Here is a 14641-nt window from a genome sequence, read left to right as displayed (position 1 = left end):
ACATAGGGGGCAGTATTATAGTAGTTATATTCTTGTACATAGGAGCAGTATTATAGTAGTTATATTCTTGTACATAGGGGCAGTTTTATAGTAGTTATATTCTTGTACATAGGAGCAGTATTATAGTAGTTATATTCTTGTACATAGAAGGCAGTATTATAGTAGTTATATTCTTGTACATAGGGGCAGTATTATAGTAGTTATATTCTTGTACATAGGGGCAGTATTATAGTAGTTATATTCTTGTACATAGGAGCAGTATTATAGTAGTTATATTCTTGTACATAGGGGGCAGTATTATAGTAGTTACATTCTTGTACACAGGGGCAGTATTATAGTAGTTATATTCTTGTACATAGGGGCAGTATTATAGTAGTTATATTCTTGTACATAGGGGGCAGTATTATAGCAGTTATATTCTTGTACATAGGGGCAGTATTATAGTAGTTATATTCTTGTACACAGGGGCAGTATTATAGTAGTTATATTCTTGTACATAGGGGGCAGTATTATAGTAGTTATATTCTTGTACATAGGGGGCAGTATTATAGTAGTTATATTCTTGTACATAGGGGCATTATTATAGTAGTTATATTCTTGTACATAGGGAGAGTTTCACCCTCTTACTGACACAAACGTTGTCTTTTGGATGGATACCAGTGGCAGTCTTCATACACTGGATGTAGGAACATCACTCATTGGTAATGCAGTTCCTGTACACCTGATAAGCTTTCATCACATCAGGCCCAGTCTTATTAAGGCTATGTGCACAGGTTGAGTATTTGGTTGCAGACATTTCTGCGCCATTTCTGCATCGCATGGCTGGATAAACGAGGCGCAAAGTGCATTTTTTATGCGTTTTTTATTGCTTTCAGTGGTGAAAAATGCTGCAGAAATCCTGTACGAACTGACATGCTGCAGAATATTTTCTGCACCAAATCTGCATGGAAGAAAGACTCAACTTGTGCACTACACTTCAGATTTCTCATTGACTTGGCTGACATTAGGATTTGCATGCAAATGGGCATAAAAAAAATGCAATAAAACCGCACTGTGTGCACACAGCCTACATGCATTATAATTGTCATTCATTTACTATAGCTGTTCATGTATCTAGCAAAGACTATGGGGCAGGAGGGCTGCAGGGTCCTGGGATCTCCAGTCCATTGAATCTCAGACGTCCTGTGTATCCCGGTAATAAATGCAGCCAGTGTTGATATTGATTGAGCGTTGAACACTCCCAATAACACCGCTCCGGCTCCACAATGCACTGGGCACAGGACTTCCACTCTATAATGCAGAAATCATTGCAGGCGGCTTAACCAGTGACATTAGACTAAGCATAGACTCCAAAACAAAGCCATTACTATGTCGCCGAGTCCGTGCCACGAGGATTTGCATCTCATCAATTCTTATGCTCAGGACCCTTATTGAAACGTGTCGGAGCATAGAGCAGAACTGATTATGGAGATTAGCATCCGCAACAAGCACGTTAGAAACTGGCCCGAGCAGGGACAAAACAAGGCCACAGGATAGATTCTTCTTAAAGGGCACCCGTCAATTTTCTTTTTAATTGTATCAAACAAATCCAATGCACTAGCTGTTCTACATGAAGCAAACTGATCGCCAGGACCCTTTACAGATGTAGCCTGCTCCAAGCCAAAACATAAATCAGATGGAAGTGGCTAGCTTTACCAACTTGTGGGGCATAAAGGGAAAGTAGGGTTTTTATTTTTGAGAAAGTTCCAGCCCTACGTGAAATGTGTGAGTGATGATGTCTCCACCAAAATATGTGCTACAATGTCCTCCCTTATTTGACTATTGCTTGTCATATGTTCCCCGCTATGCCAAACTCATTGTGACAGTTTCACAATGACTTCCATTATACTTGATACACGAGTTGCACCCATCCGAGCATCTGACAGCTCATTACCAGTACCGAACACCCAAGCATGGTAGTGCCCGCTCATCACTAGTTACCAGTACAGAGCACCCGAGCATGGTAGTGCCCGCTCATCACTAGTTACCAGTACTGAGCACCTGAGCATGGTAGTGCCCGCTCATCACTAGTTACCAGTACTGAGCACCCGAGCATGGTAGTGCCCGCTCATCACTAGTTACCAGTACTGAGCACCTGAGCATGGTAGTGCCCGCTCATCACTAGTTACCAGTACTGAGCACCCGAGCATGGTAGTGCCCGCTCATCACTAGTTACCAGTACAGAGCACCCGAGCATGGTAGTGCCCGCTCATCACTAGTTACCAGTACTGAGCACCTGAGCATGGTAGTGCCCGCTCATCACTAGTTACCAGTACTGAGCACCCGAGCATGGTAGTGCCCGCTCATCACTAGTTACCAGTACTGAGCACCTGAGCATGGTAGTGCCCGCTCATCACTAGTTACCAGTACTGAGCACCCGAGCATGGTAGTGCCTGCTCATCACTAGTTACCAGTACAGAGCACCCGAGCATGGTAGTGCCCGCTCATCACTAGTTACCAGTACTGAGCACCTGAGCATGGTAGTGCCCGCTCATCACTAGTTACCAGTACTGAGCACCCGAGCATGGTAGTGCCCGCTCATCACTAGTTACCAGTACTGAGCACCTGAGCATGGTAGTGCCCGCTCATCACTAGTTACCAGTACTGAGCACCCGAGCATGGTAGTGCTCACTCATCACTAGTTACCAGTACTGAGCACCTGAGCATGGTAGTGCCCGCTCATCACTAGTTACCAGTACTGAGCACCCGAGCATGGTAGTGCCCGCTCATCACTAGTTACGAGTACTGAGCACCCGAGCATGGTAGTGTCCGCTTATCACTAGTTACCAGTACCGAGCACCCGAGCATGGTAGTGCCCGCTCATCACTAGTTACCAGTACTGAGCACCTGAGCATGGTAGTGCTCACTCATCACTAGTTACCAGTACCGAGCACCCGCGCATGGTAGTGCCCGCTCATCACTAGTTACCAGTACTGAGCACCTGAGCATGGTAGTGCTCACTCATCACTAGTTACCAGTACTGAGCACCTGAGCATGGTAGTGCCCGCTCATCACTAGTTACCAGTACTGAGCACCCGAGCATGGTAGTGCCCGCTCATCACTAGTTACGAGTACTGAGCACCCGAGCATGGTAGTGTCCGCTTATCACTAGTTACCAGTACCGAGCACCCGAGCATGGTAGTGCCCGCTCATCACTAGTTACCAGTACTGAGCACCTGAGCATGGTAGTGCTCACTCATCACTAGTTACCAGTACCGAGCACCCGCGCATGGTAGTGCCCGCTCATCACTAGTTACCAGTACTGAGCACCCAAGCATGGTAGTGCCCGCTTATCACTAGTTACCAGTACCGAGCACCCGCGCATGGTAGTGCCCGCTCATCACTAGTTACAAGTACTGAGCACCCGCACATGGTAGTGCCCGCTCATCACTAGTTACCAGTACCGAGCACCCGCGCATGGTAGTGCCCGCTCATCACTAGTTACCAGTACCGAGCACCCGAGCATGGTAGTGCCCGCTCATCACTAGTTACCAGTACCGAGCACCCGCGCATGGTAGTGCCCGCTCATCACTAGTTACCAGTACCGAGCACCCGAGCATGGTAGTGCCCGCTCATCACTAGTTACCAGTACTGAGCACCCGAGCATGGTAGTGCCCGCTCATCACTAGTTACCAGTACTGAGCACCCGAGCATGGTAGTGCCCGCTCATCACTAGTTACCAGTACTGAGCACCCGAGCATGGTAGTGCCCGCTCATCACTAGTTACGAGTACTGAGCACCCGAGCATGGTAGTGCCCGCTCATCACTAGTTACCAGTACTGAGCACCCGAGCATGGTAGTGCCCGCTCATCACTAGTTACCAGTACTGAGCACCCGAGCATGGTAGTGCCCGCTCATCACTAGTTACCAGTACTGAGCACCCGAGCATGGTAGTGCCCGCTCATCACTAGTTACCAGTACTGAGAACCCGAGCATGGTAGTGCCCGCTCATCACTAGTTACTAGTACTGAGAACCCGAGCATGGTAGTGCCCGCTCATCACTAGTTACCAGTACTGAGCACCTGAGCATGGTAGTGCCCGCTCATTACTAGTTACCAGTACTGAGCACCCGAGCATGGTAGTGCCCGCTCATCACTAGTTACCAGTACTGAGCACCCGAGCATGGTAGTGCCCACTCATCACTAGTTACCAGTACTGAGCACCTGAGCATGGTAGTGCCCGCTCATCACTAGTTACCAGTACTGAGCACCTGAGCATGGTAGTGCCCGCTCATCACTAGTTACCAATACCGAGCACCTGAGCAAGGTAGTACTCGCTCATCACTAGTTACCAGTACCGAGCACCCGAGCATGGTAGTACTCGCTCATCACTAGTTACCAGTACTGAGCACCCGAGCATGGTAGTGCCCACTCATCACTAGTTACCAGTACTGAGCACCTGAGCATGGTAGTGCCCGCTCATCACTAGTTACCAGTACTGAGCACCCGAGCATGGTAGTGCCCGCTCCTCACTAGTTACAAGTACCGAGCACCTGAGCATGGTAGTGGTCGCTCATTACTAGTTACGAGTACTGAGCACCCGAGCATGGTAGTGCCTGCTCATGACTAGTTACGAGTACCGAGCATGGTAGTGCTCACTCATCACTAGTTACCAGTAAGAGCACCCAAGCATGGTAGTGCCCGCTCATCACTAGTTATCAGTACCGAGCACCTGAGCATGGTAGTGCCCGCTCATCACTAGTTACGAGTACCGAGCATGGTAGTGCCTGCTCATCACTAGTTACCAGTATGAGCACCCGAGCATGGTAGTGCCCGCTCATCACTAGTTATCACCTATTCTGTGGATAGGAAATAATTTGTCTTCACCAAACAACGCCTTAATATGCCAAGTACATTGGACAAATATACATAAATGTTGCGAATACTGACATACCAGAGTTAATCTCTGCTGATCTGTTTGCTCCTTTGATCACATGTTGTGGGGAGACCTATCACATCTGCTCCCCTCCTACTTATGCTGGTTGAATCCTTCCACCCATGCCAGCTATAGTTTGTTCTATGTTGGTCTGTGAGGTATGGTGTCCCAGACTTACTGATGAAAGTTATGCTTTTTGCTTGGAGCGGTTGTGTGGTATACCCTTGTTGTTTTGTACTTTCTTCCTGCTCTTGTTTTCCTCCTGAATCTCTTGCCTTTACCCTTGTGTGTGCTGTGTGACCGAGTTTTGGTTTATTTGTGGGTTTCATCACACTCATGTCTCATCCCTCCCTGGGAGGAGGCTAAATCAGATCAGGCTGGTCAAGAGCCGGGCAAGGAAGGACTCCGGCATTTCCACCATCAGGAGTATCCCTGAGGTTAGGGATAGCATAGAGCCCCTAGCTTGAGGGCCAACTTAGGTACCACAAAAAAAGGAATTTATACATTTTATATTTACACTCCTGTCCTATCCCTCCCTTAGGGGAGGTGGAATCAGATCAGGACTGGTCAGGAGCAGAGCCAGGAAGGAGACTCAGGCATCTCCACCCTCAGGAGTATCCTTGAGGTAGGGATAGCATAGGGTCCCCTAACTTGAGGGACAACTTAGGAACCACAAAATAGCAATTTCTACATTTATTTTACATTTACACTCCTCAGGCGAGGGGGAATAAGATCAGGACTGGTCTGAAACAGGGCAAGAAAGGAGGCTCAGGCATCCCCACCATCAGGATATCTCTGAGGTTAGGGATAGAATCGGGCCACTAGCTTGAGGGACAACTTAGGAACCACAAAAAAAGTAATTTCTACATTTATTTTACATTTACACTCCTGTCCAGTCTATCCCTCAGGCGAGGGGGAATAAAATCAGGACTGGTCTGAAACAGGGCAAGAAAGGAGGCTCAGGCATCCCCATCATCAGGATATCTCTGAGGTTAGGGATAGCATAGGGCCCCCCTAGCTTGAGGGACAACTTAGGAACCACAAAAAAAGCAATTTCTACATTTATTTTATATTTATACTGCTGTCCCATCCCTCCCTTAGGGAAGGTGGAATCAGATGAGGACTGGTCAAGAGCAGGGCTGGGAAGGAGGCTCAGGAATAATCACCCTCAGGAGTATCCCTGAGGTAGGGATAGCATAGGGTCCCCTAGCTTCAGGGACAACTTAGGAACCACAAAAAAGAAATATCTACTTTTATTTGACATTTACACTCCTGTCCCATCCCTCCCTTCCAGGAAGGAGACTCAGGCATCTCCACCATCAGGAGTATCATCCCCAGTTCCCCAGTATCCCAGAGTCATCGTGACATCAAACAACAACAAAAACAAGGCATATATAAGATTTTCATGCAACGCTCCTAACAATGTTTACAACAAGCCGCCATCCCTTCCATTTGTTCTCCAGATGGCAGGCGCAGCATTCCCCATAATTAATATCATCACCAGTTAACCAGTTCTGTCGACCTGTCCGTCAGCTGGCACGCCATCGACTGTGCATTCATAAACAGCGGACTCTTGACTCAGCCGGGCTAATTGAGAGCCAGGAGCCGAGAGTCACGTCACGCCGAGAGTTTTGCAATATAATTGGAAAACAAATTAAAGAAATTGTGGGAGGTGTCGCTGCGGGGAATGGTGTAGATCATAGATTTTTAATAACTGCTCCAGCGCTATTTCATTATAAATAATGGATCTCCCCCACACTTTATTTGTCATTGAATAAATATGGCACTCGCCTCTGAATAATGCACTGAGGCTAATTATGAATTTTGATACGTAAATCAGCAGTACGGTGGAGCAGGGATATAACAAGACTGTGTCCTACAGCGATGGGTATTTATAGATTGGCGGCCCGAAAAAAAAAAAAAATCAGCCCGCAACGTCTGCTTTGTCATTTTGCCCCTGTGCAGCTTTTAACATGTGAAATTTATGGCGCCATATCTAGTTTTTGTCGAAACGTAACCTCATTTTGGAGATTCATCTCTTGCACTCGCTGCGCGGAGCGATTACACACAGTAATTATTCATGACGGTTTCAAAGAGAAAACTAATTTAATTTGTCTTTGGTTTCTCACGTTGGATGTGGGCAATAAGCACAACAGGGGTCCTGTACAAAAAGCACAAAGGCAAAAAGAAATGTAGACAATCAACGGAAAACAAAGGGATTGTCGTAAGATTTTGGAGGTCTATGGTGGTTGATTCCACCGTGTGCCTATCAAGCCTTCACTCTCAACAGGCAAGACATGCTGGGAGTTGTAGATTCACCATAGCCGATAGGACGAGGCTTGTGCGTTATGGTGGCACATCAGCATGACATTGGATGTGCGCCCAACTCAGAACCTACATCATCGCCAAGAAAAATTACACCCTTATATTAGGCAAAATAGCTGGAGATTGGACCATTATATGCAGAAAACATAAATGCAAATCACATCTGGACTTCACCAAGACAATGATATTGATCAATACACGTGACCAAACTGAGGTTAAGTCTAATTTTGGAAATATAGAGAGTCGAACCAAAACTTTGACCAATAGTGGGCACCCAACTTTGGGATATGACTTTTGAAGCTTGATGTACAATCTCTTAAAGAGAATCTGTCAGCAGGATTTTGCTACCTCATCTCAAGGCAGCATGAGTAGGCAAAGAGACCCTGAGTTTAATGATGTATCACTTAGATTAGTGGCTGCAGCTGTTCTGACACAGTGAAAGAATTGAGATTTTGCATGTGCAGAGCTCTGAGAGCTGCCCACACCAGGCTTTCAGTGCACATTTCCATAGACAGAAGCTACTAATAACAGAGGGGTGCAGAGTTGGACTAAGCTGCTGAGATCCACTAATGATAAAGATAAGAGGCTCAAGCTAACTTTACAGATAGTGGTCACTCACCCCAGGAGTGTCACGTGCTTTGGGACACAACTTTAGAAGCTTGATGTGCAGTCTCTTAAAGGGAATCTGTCAGCAGGTTTTTGCTACCTCATCTCAGGGCGGTAGGCAAAGAGGCACTTAGTTCAATGATTTATCACTTAGATTAGTGGCTGCAGCCATTCTTACACAGTGAAAGATTGGAGATTTTGCATGTAGCTGAGCTCTGAGAGCTTTCAGTGTACATTTCCATAAACAGAAGCTGCTAATCACAGAGGGGGCGGAGTTGGACTACAATTCAGGCTGCTGAGACCCACTAATGATAAAGATAAGAGGCTTAAACTAACATTGCAAATAAACAAAACAAAATTGAGCTAAGGGCTGAAATCTCTGCTTTAACACTTGCAGCATGCTGTCTTCAGCTTACATTGCAGAAATCTGTTGACAGAGTCCCTCTAATCTGCCTACTGTCCACCCTTGGTCACAGGGATCAGGTACCACTTCTCACTGCTGATATTGTGCTTTAGAAATGGAAGAAAAACAAGAATCGTTTCTGTCTGAGATTTTGCATGTAGCAGAGCTCTGGGAGCTGCCCCCTGCACACACCAGGTTTTCAGTGTACATTTCCATAGACAGAAGCTGCTAATCACAGAGTTGGACTAAGCTGCTGAGACCCACTAATGATAAATATAAGAGGCTTAAGCTAACATTGCAGGTAAGCAAAAAAAAAAAAGACTGAGATAAAAGATGCAGGCATGCGGTCTTCAGGTTACATTGCAGAAATCTGCTGACAGAGCCCCTCTAATCTGCCTATTGTCCTTGGTCACTGGGATCGGGTCAGACTTCTCGCTGCTGATATTGTGTTTTGGAAACGAAAGAAAAACAAGAATCATTTCTCGCTGAGATTGACATTTTGCATGTAGCAGAGCTCTGGGAGCTGCCCAATGCACACACCAGGCTTTCAATGCATATTTCCATAGACAAAAGCTGCTAATGACAGAGGGGGGGGCGGAGTTAGACTACAACTAACGCTGCTGAGACCCACTAATGATAACGATAAGAGGCTTAAACTAACATTACAGGTTAGTGGGATCGGGTCGGACTTCTCAATTCTGATATTGTGTTTTGGAAATGGAATGGAAGAAAAACAAGGATTGTTTCTCCTTGTAACAATTTATTTTATTTTTCACGTTACATGGAGCGAATGGACGTAGCCTCCGATTGCCAAGAAACTTTGTCCAGAGACGGCGGCTTCTTGCCTTGTCTTATCGGCGTAAAGTTATTTTAGTTTCCTAATTAGAGTCTGACATTTTCTACCCTTAATTTAAATTCAGCAAGAATCTGGTAAGGAAGGCGGAAATAACAGAGTCTGTTCTCTCGATTTCCCATCCTGTCTGCACCGGACTCGTCCATGGGAATATCATTAATTAACATCATTAGTTTGCAGATGCTGTCAGCATATTCTTATGGTTTCCACTTAAACACCTTTTACTTAGTCTCTATTGTCACATCTCATATTTGCATATAGACAGGCTCAACAGACTCTGTGACATTGACAAGGGCAGATCATTACCTGGATGTGAGAGCACCGGGGCCGGTGTGGCAAGAGAGCACCAACTACCTGCTGAGGTCATGGCAAGATATGATTGTCTACAGGTAAATGCCCAACGGAGGATTTCTGAAATAATAGAAGGGATACCTCATTCCAGAGCTTTATAAAAAATCAAGGTACCCCTCAGTGATCATGAGATCAGGGCTCTAGAACCCCAATCTTAGGGGTCACAGTTGTCACCATCATGAACAGGCCCGGGGGATCAGAGGGCCCGAGGACTCGGTCGCACACCGCCAATGGCGGCAGGCCACATTACCGCTATGGGGCCCGTAAGTCAGGGGGGCCCGATACCGCAGAGGATCGCACTCTCTCCCATCATTCATCTGTGTCTGCACTTTGACATGTCAGCACAGCGGAGCATGATGACGTCACTACTGCGCACGCTGTGCTGAGATTTGCAGAGCGGCAGAACAGTGGACGCGCTGAGGAGACCGGAGCAGCGGGGGAACGAGGAGAAGGACAAAAATGTATTTAAGCACAGTGACCAGACGACTATGGGGGTGCATTAAATGATATGGGGGTTGTAAGCTACTATATGGAGGCTACATAATGCTATATGGAGGACTATGGGGAGTGTATTACAATATATGGAGGACTATGGGGGTGCATTAAATGATATAAATGATTGCTGTATGCTACTATATGGGGGCTACATAATGCTATATGGGGGCTACATAATTCTATATGGAGGAATATCGGAGCTGCATAATTCCATATGGAGGATTATGGGGAGAGTATTATAATATATGGATGACCATGGGGGCTGCATTATACTATATGGAGAACTATGGGGAGTGTATTATAATATATGGAGGACCATGGGGGCTGCATTATACTATATGGAGAACTATGGGGAGTGTATTATAATATATGGAGGACCATGGGGGCTGCATTATACTATATGGAGAACTATGGGGAGTGTATTATAATATATGGAGGACCATGGGGGCTGCATTATACTATATGGAGGACTATGGGGCGTGTATTATAACATATGGAGGACTATGGGAGATGCATTATAATATCGGATATTATATCGGAGAATGGCAATGCTGAGCGCTGAGGGAAAGAACCAAGTGTCAGCATAATTATCCTGTACCCCGAGGTGGTGGGGGCCAGGTCCAAACTTTGCACCGGGGTCCATCGAACTCTAGTTACGCCACTGCACATGATGCAGTGCAGCCTGTTAACATAGGAGAAAAACACAGGATACATAAAAGCAATGGGTGATTTATCAAATCTGGTACAAGCGTTGCATGCCTGACGGTGATTGATCACTACCAAAGCTTCCATTGTACTAGTTTTGATCCATTTTACCCAGTGTCTTTATTTTGGTCTTGTGCCCCCTTGTGGCCATGTTCTAATCTTGCGTTCAGATTTTACATAGATGGAGACCATCTATGCTTCATCCCGTACACACACAGAAGAGATAAAATCGCATTTACAGTTCGCCATGTGACACCCACGACAGGTTTAGCGGAGAGATCCTCACTTCAGCATGATCTGGCGGCACTATAAAGCTGAAGGTCACAGTTACTGCATCTGGAACCTCCTGTCGGGAATATAAATGCATCTTGGTGTCCAGCGGGGAAATCAGATTAGACTGAAGCCTGCAGTAATTTGGAAGCTTTTTGTTTGTCTGAGGGCAAATTTAGCGTAATGACCCAGAAATCAATAGGTGAGATGTAGAGCCCCATTATAAGAGATCTGAAGCTAATGCATGGAATTCTCTAATAATCCAAGGCCTTAAGTGAAAAGCCGTTGTGAGCACGTTGTCCACAAGATATGCCAAAAATGTGCAGATGTGGTTCCCACCAATGGGACCTGCAAGTTTCTATCTTTGAGGAGAACAGGACCCGGTGCTGGTGGACAAAGTGGTCAGAATTCCTATTCCTTTGTATGGAATTTTTGACTAGTTCTCCACTGACCAGCAGTGAACGACAGAAACCATTGATGGAACCCAAATCCAGGCAATCTCCTAAAAATGTGCAGCAGCTGTGTGTCCCACCAATGGGACCTGCAAGTTTCTATCTTTGACGAGAACGGGGTCTGATGCTGGTGATTCGAATTCCTATTCCATTGTATGGAATTTTCGACTAGTTCTCAGTTGACCAGCAACGCTCGTCAGAACCCATCAGTGGACCCCAAATCCAGGGGATCTGTCATAAATGTCCAAGATGGAAATATCTCCTTAATACAGCCCTCATAAAGTAGTGACTGTCACACTGATTTGAGCAGTCGATCACCTGTGTCTTTTTGTGCAGCTGTTTCATAGAATTCCCCCCCCAAATTTAGAGATTGGGAACAGCATTGAGTCCACTGTGAGGGAGTGGAGTCTACCGTGAGGGAGTGGAGTCTACCGTGTGGGTGTAGAGTCTACCGTGTGGGTGTAGAGTCTACCGTGTGGGTGTAGAGTCTACCGTGTGGGTGTAGAGTCTACCGTGTGGGTGTAGAGTCTACCGTGTGGGTGTAGAGTCTACCGTGTGGGTGTAGAGTCTACCGTGTGGGTGTAGAGTCTACCGTGTGGGTGTAGAGTCTACCGTGTGGGTGTAGAGTCTACCGTGTGGGTGTAGAGTCTACCGTGTGGGTGTAGAGTCTACCGTGTGGGTGTAGAGTCTACCGTGTGGGTGTAGAGTCTACTGTGTGGGTGTAGAGTCTACCGTGTGGGTGTAGAGCCTACCGTGTGGGTCCACCGTGAGGGGCGTGGAGTCCACCGTGAGGGGCGTGGAGTCCACCGTGAGGGGCGTGGAGTCCACAGTGAGGGGCGTGGAGTCCACCGTGAGGGGCGTGGAGTCCACCGTGAGGGGCGTGGAGTCCACCGTGAGGGGCGTGGAGTCCACCGTGAGGGGCGTGGAGTCCACCGTGAGGGGCGTGGAGTCCACCGTGAGGGGCGTGGAGTCCACCGTGAGAGGCGTGGAGTCCACCGTGAGGGGCATGGAGTCCACCGTGAGGGGCATGGAGTCCACCGTGAGGGGCATGGAGTCCACCGTGAGGGGCATGGAGTCCACCGTGAGGGGCATGGAGTCCACCGTGAGGGGCATGGAGTCCACCGTGAGGGGCATGGAGTCCACCGTGAGGGGCATGGAGTCCACCGTGAGGGGGCATGGAGTCCACCGTGAGGGGCATGGAGACCACCGTGAGGGGCATGGAGTCCACCGTGAGAGGCATGGAGTCCACCGTGAGAGGCATGGAGTCCACCGTGAGAGGCATGGAGTCCACCGTGAGAGGCATGGAGTCCACCGTGAGAGGCATGGAGTCCACCGTGAGAGGCATGGAGTCCACCGTGAGAGGCATGGAGTCCACCGTGAGGGGCATGGAGTCCACCGTGAGGGGCATGGAGTCCACCGTGAGAGGCATGGAGTCCACCGTGAGAGGCATGGAGTCCACCGTGAGAGGCATGGAGTCCACCGTGAGAGGCATGGAGTCCACCGTGAGAGGCATGGAGTCCACCGTGAGGGCAGATGTCCAACATATCCACCATAATCAGCCAGATCTGTGTACACAGTGATGGGGAGGGATGGACCAATCAGTGGCTGGTGGGTGGAGCCTACAGCTCATGAATACGCCGGACTCCTGACTCTTTGCTAAAGTTTAGAATTAAAGTTTTAGAAATACAAATACACACAACTGAAATAATTGTGTTGGTCACTACTTTATGCTGCCTCCTACTACTAAAAAAGCGAAGTAAAACCTGATCTTCATTGTGTAGTGTGAACAGGTCCATAAAGAGACATAGGTAGTCCAGGTCACAATCCTGCATTTGTTCACTTTGCATTTTCCCAATGGCTCATTTTTTGGGGTTTGTGGTACAGGATAATCCCTATATAAACTATAATCACTTCAAGGACAGGACAATGTTAACTCCTTATGACTGGGAAGCTCCGAGGGCTTTTTCGCGGAAGCTAAGGAGGTGAAGGCAGACGTGAGCCTTCTATTCAGTTCCTTGCCTTCAGGATTTTCTTAGACTATGGAAAGTGGCTGAATCTTTACTGAAAAAAAAAAGAGAGGAATTTTTCGGGGAGAGCTGGATCCACTCGTCCGTATGTATAGAAAGACTTCAAGGTCTTTGCTCAATCTCCTTTCCTGTCTCAGAAGCTTCGGGGGATATTGCTCTCGTTCTGGATTTCAAGAAAGGTTAAACCACCTTGTCAAAATATTGAAGTTCAACATGGAAAATTTCAGAGGGTTTGGATCAGTGATAAATCAGGGGATTATCTGACTGTTAAGGGAGATGACACGGGCTGCCATTCATCCTCCTCCTCACCTAGGAAGGAGCATCGTCTCCCCGTCTTCAGTAATACAGACCCTTCTGCCATTCATCCTCCTCCTCACCTAGGAAGGAGCATCGTCTCCCCGTCTTCAGTAATACAGACCCTTCTGCCATTCATCCTCCTCCTCACCTAGGAAGGAGCATCGTCTCCCCGTCTTCAGTAATACAGACCCTTCTGCCATTCATCCTCCTCCTCACCTAGGAAGGAGCATCGTCTCCCCGTCTTCAGTAATACAGACCCTTCTCCATTCATCCTCCTCCTCACCTAGGAAGGAGCATCGTCTCCCCGTCTTTAGTAATACAGACCCTTCTGCCATTCATCCTCCTCCTCACCTAGGAAGGAGCATCGTCTCCCCGTTTTCAGTAATACAGACCCTTCTGCCATTCATCCTCCTCCTCACCTAGGAAGGAGCATCGTCTCCCCGTCTTCAGTAATACAGACCCTTCTGCCATTCCTCCTCCTCGTCACGTAGGAAGGAGCATCGTCTCCCCGTCTTCAGTAATACAGACCCTTCTGCCATTCATCCTCCTCCTCACCTAGGAAGGAGCATCGTCTCCCCGTCTTCAGTAATACAGACCATTCTGCCATTCATCCTCCTCCTCACCTAGGAAGGAGCATCGTCTCCCCGTCTTCAGTAATACAGACCATTCTGCCATTCATCCTCCTCCTCACCTAGGAAGGAGCATCGTCTCCCCGTCTTCAGTAATACAGACCCTTCTGCCATTCATCCTCCTCCTCACCTAGGAAGGAGCATCGTCTCCCCGTCTTCAGTAATACAGACCCTTCTGCCATTCATCCTCCTCCTCACCTAGGAAGGAGCATCGTCTCCCCGTCTTCAGTAATACAGACCCTTCTGCCATTCATCCTCCTCCTCACGTAGGAAGGAGCATCGTCTCCCCGTCTTCAGTAATACAGACCCTTCTG

At 47.6% G+C, this 14641-nt stretch overlaps 1 protein-coding gene across 1 annotated transcript in view; it reads right to left on the bottom strand.

The window, feature by feature from the left end:
* LOC142277656 (carbohydrate sulfotransferase 8-like) overlaps positions 1-12529 on the bottom strand; it is a 45674-nt gene extending 33145 nt beyond the window's left edge. Inside the window, exon 1 of the mRNA XM_075332645.1 lies at positions 12127-12529. Within this exon, the coding sequence (XP_075188760.1) occupies positions 12127-12529 (403 nt within the window). The remainder of the gene's footprint in view (positions 1-12126) is intronic.
* Between the last annotated feature and the right edge of the window lie 2112 nt (positions 12530-14641).

The sequence above is a fragment of the Anomaloglossus baeobatrachus genome, unplaced genomic scaffold (assembly GCF_048569485.1).
Source record: "Anomaloglossus baeobatrachus isolate aAnoBae1 unplaced genomic scaffold, aAnoBae1.hap1 Scaffold_412, whole genome shotgun sequence".
In the NCBI taxonomy this organism is placed as follows: Eukaryota; Metazoa; Chordata; class Amphibia; order Anura; family Aromobatidae; genus Anomaloglossus; species Anomaloglossus baeobatrachus.
Note: the sequence above shows the minus strand (reverse complement) of the source record. Positions and strands in the feature narration are given on the sequence as shown.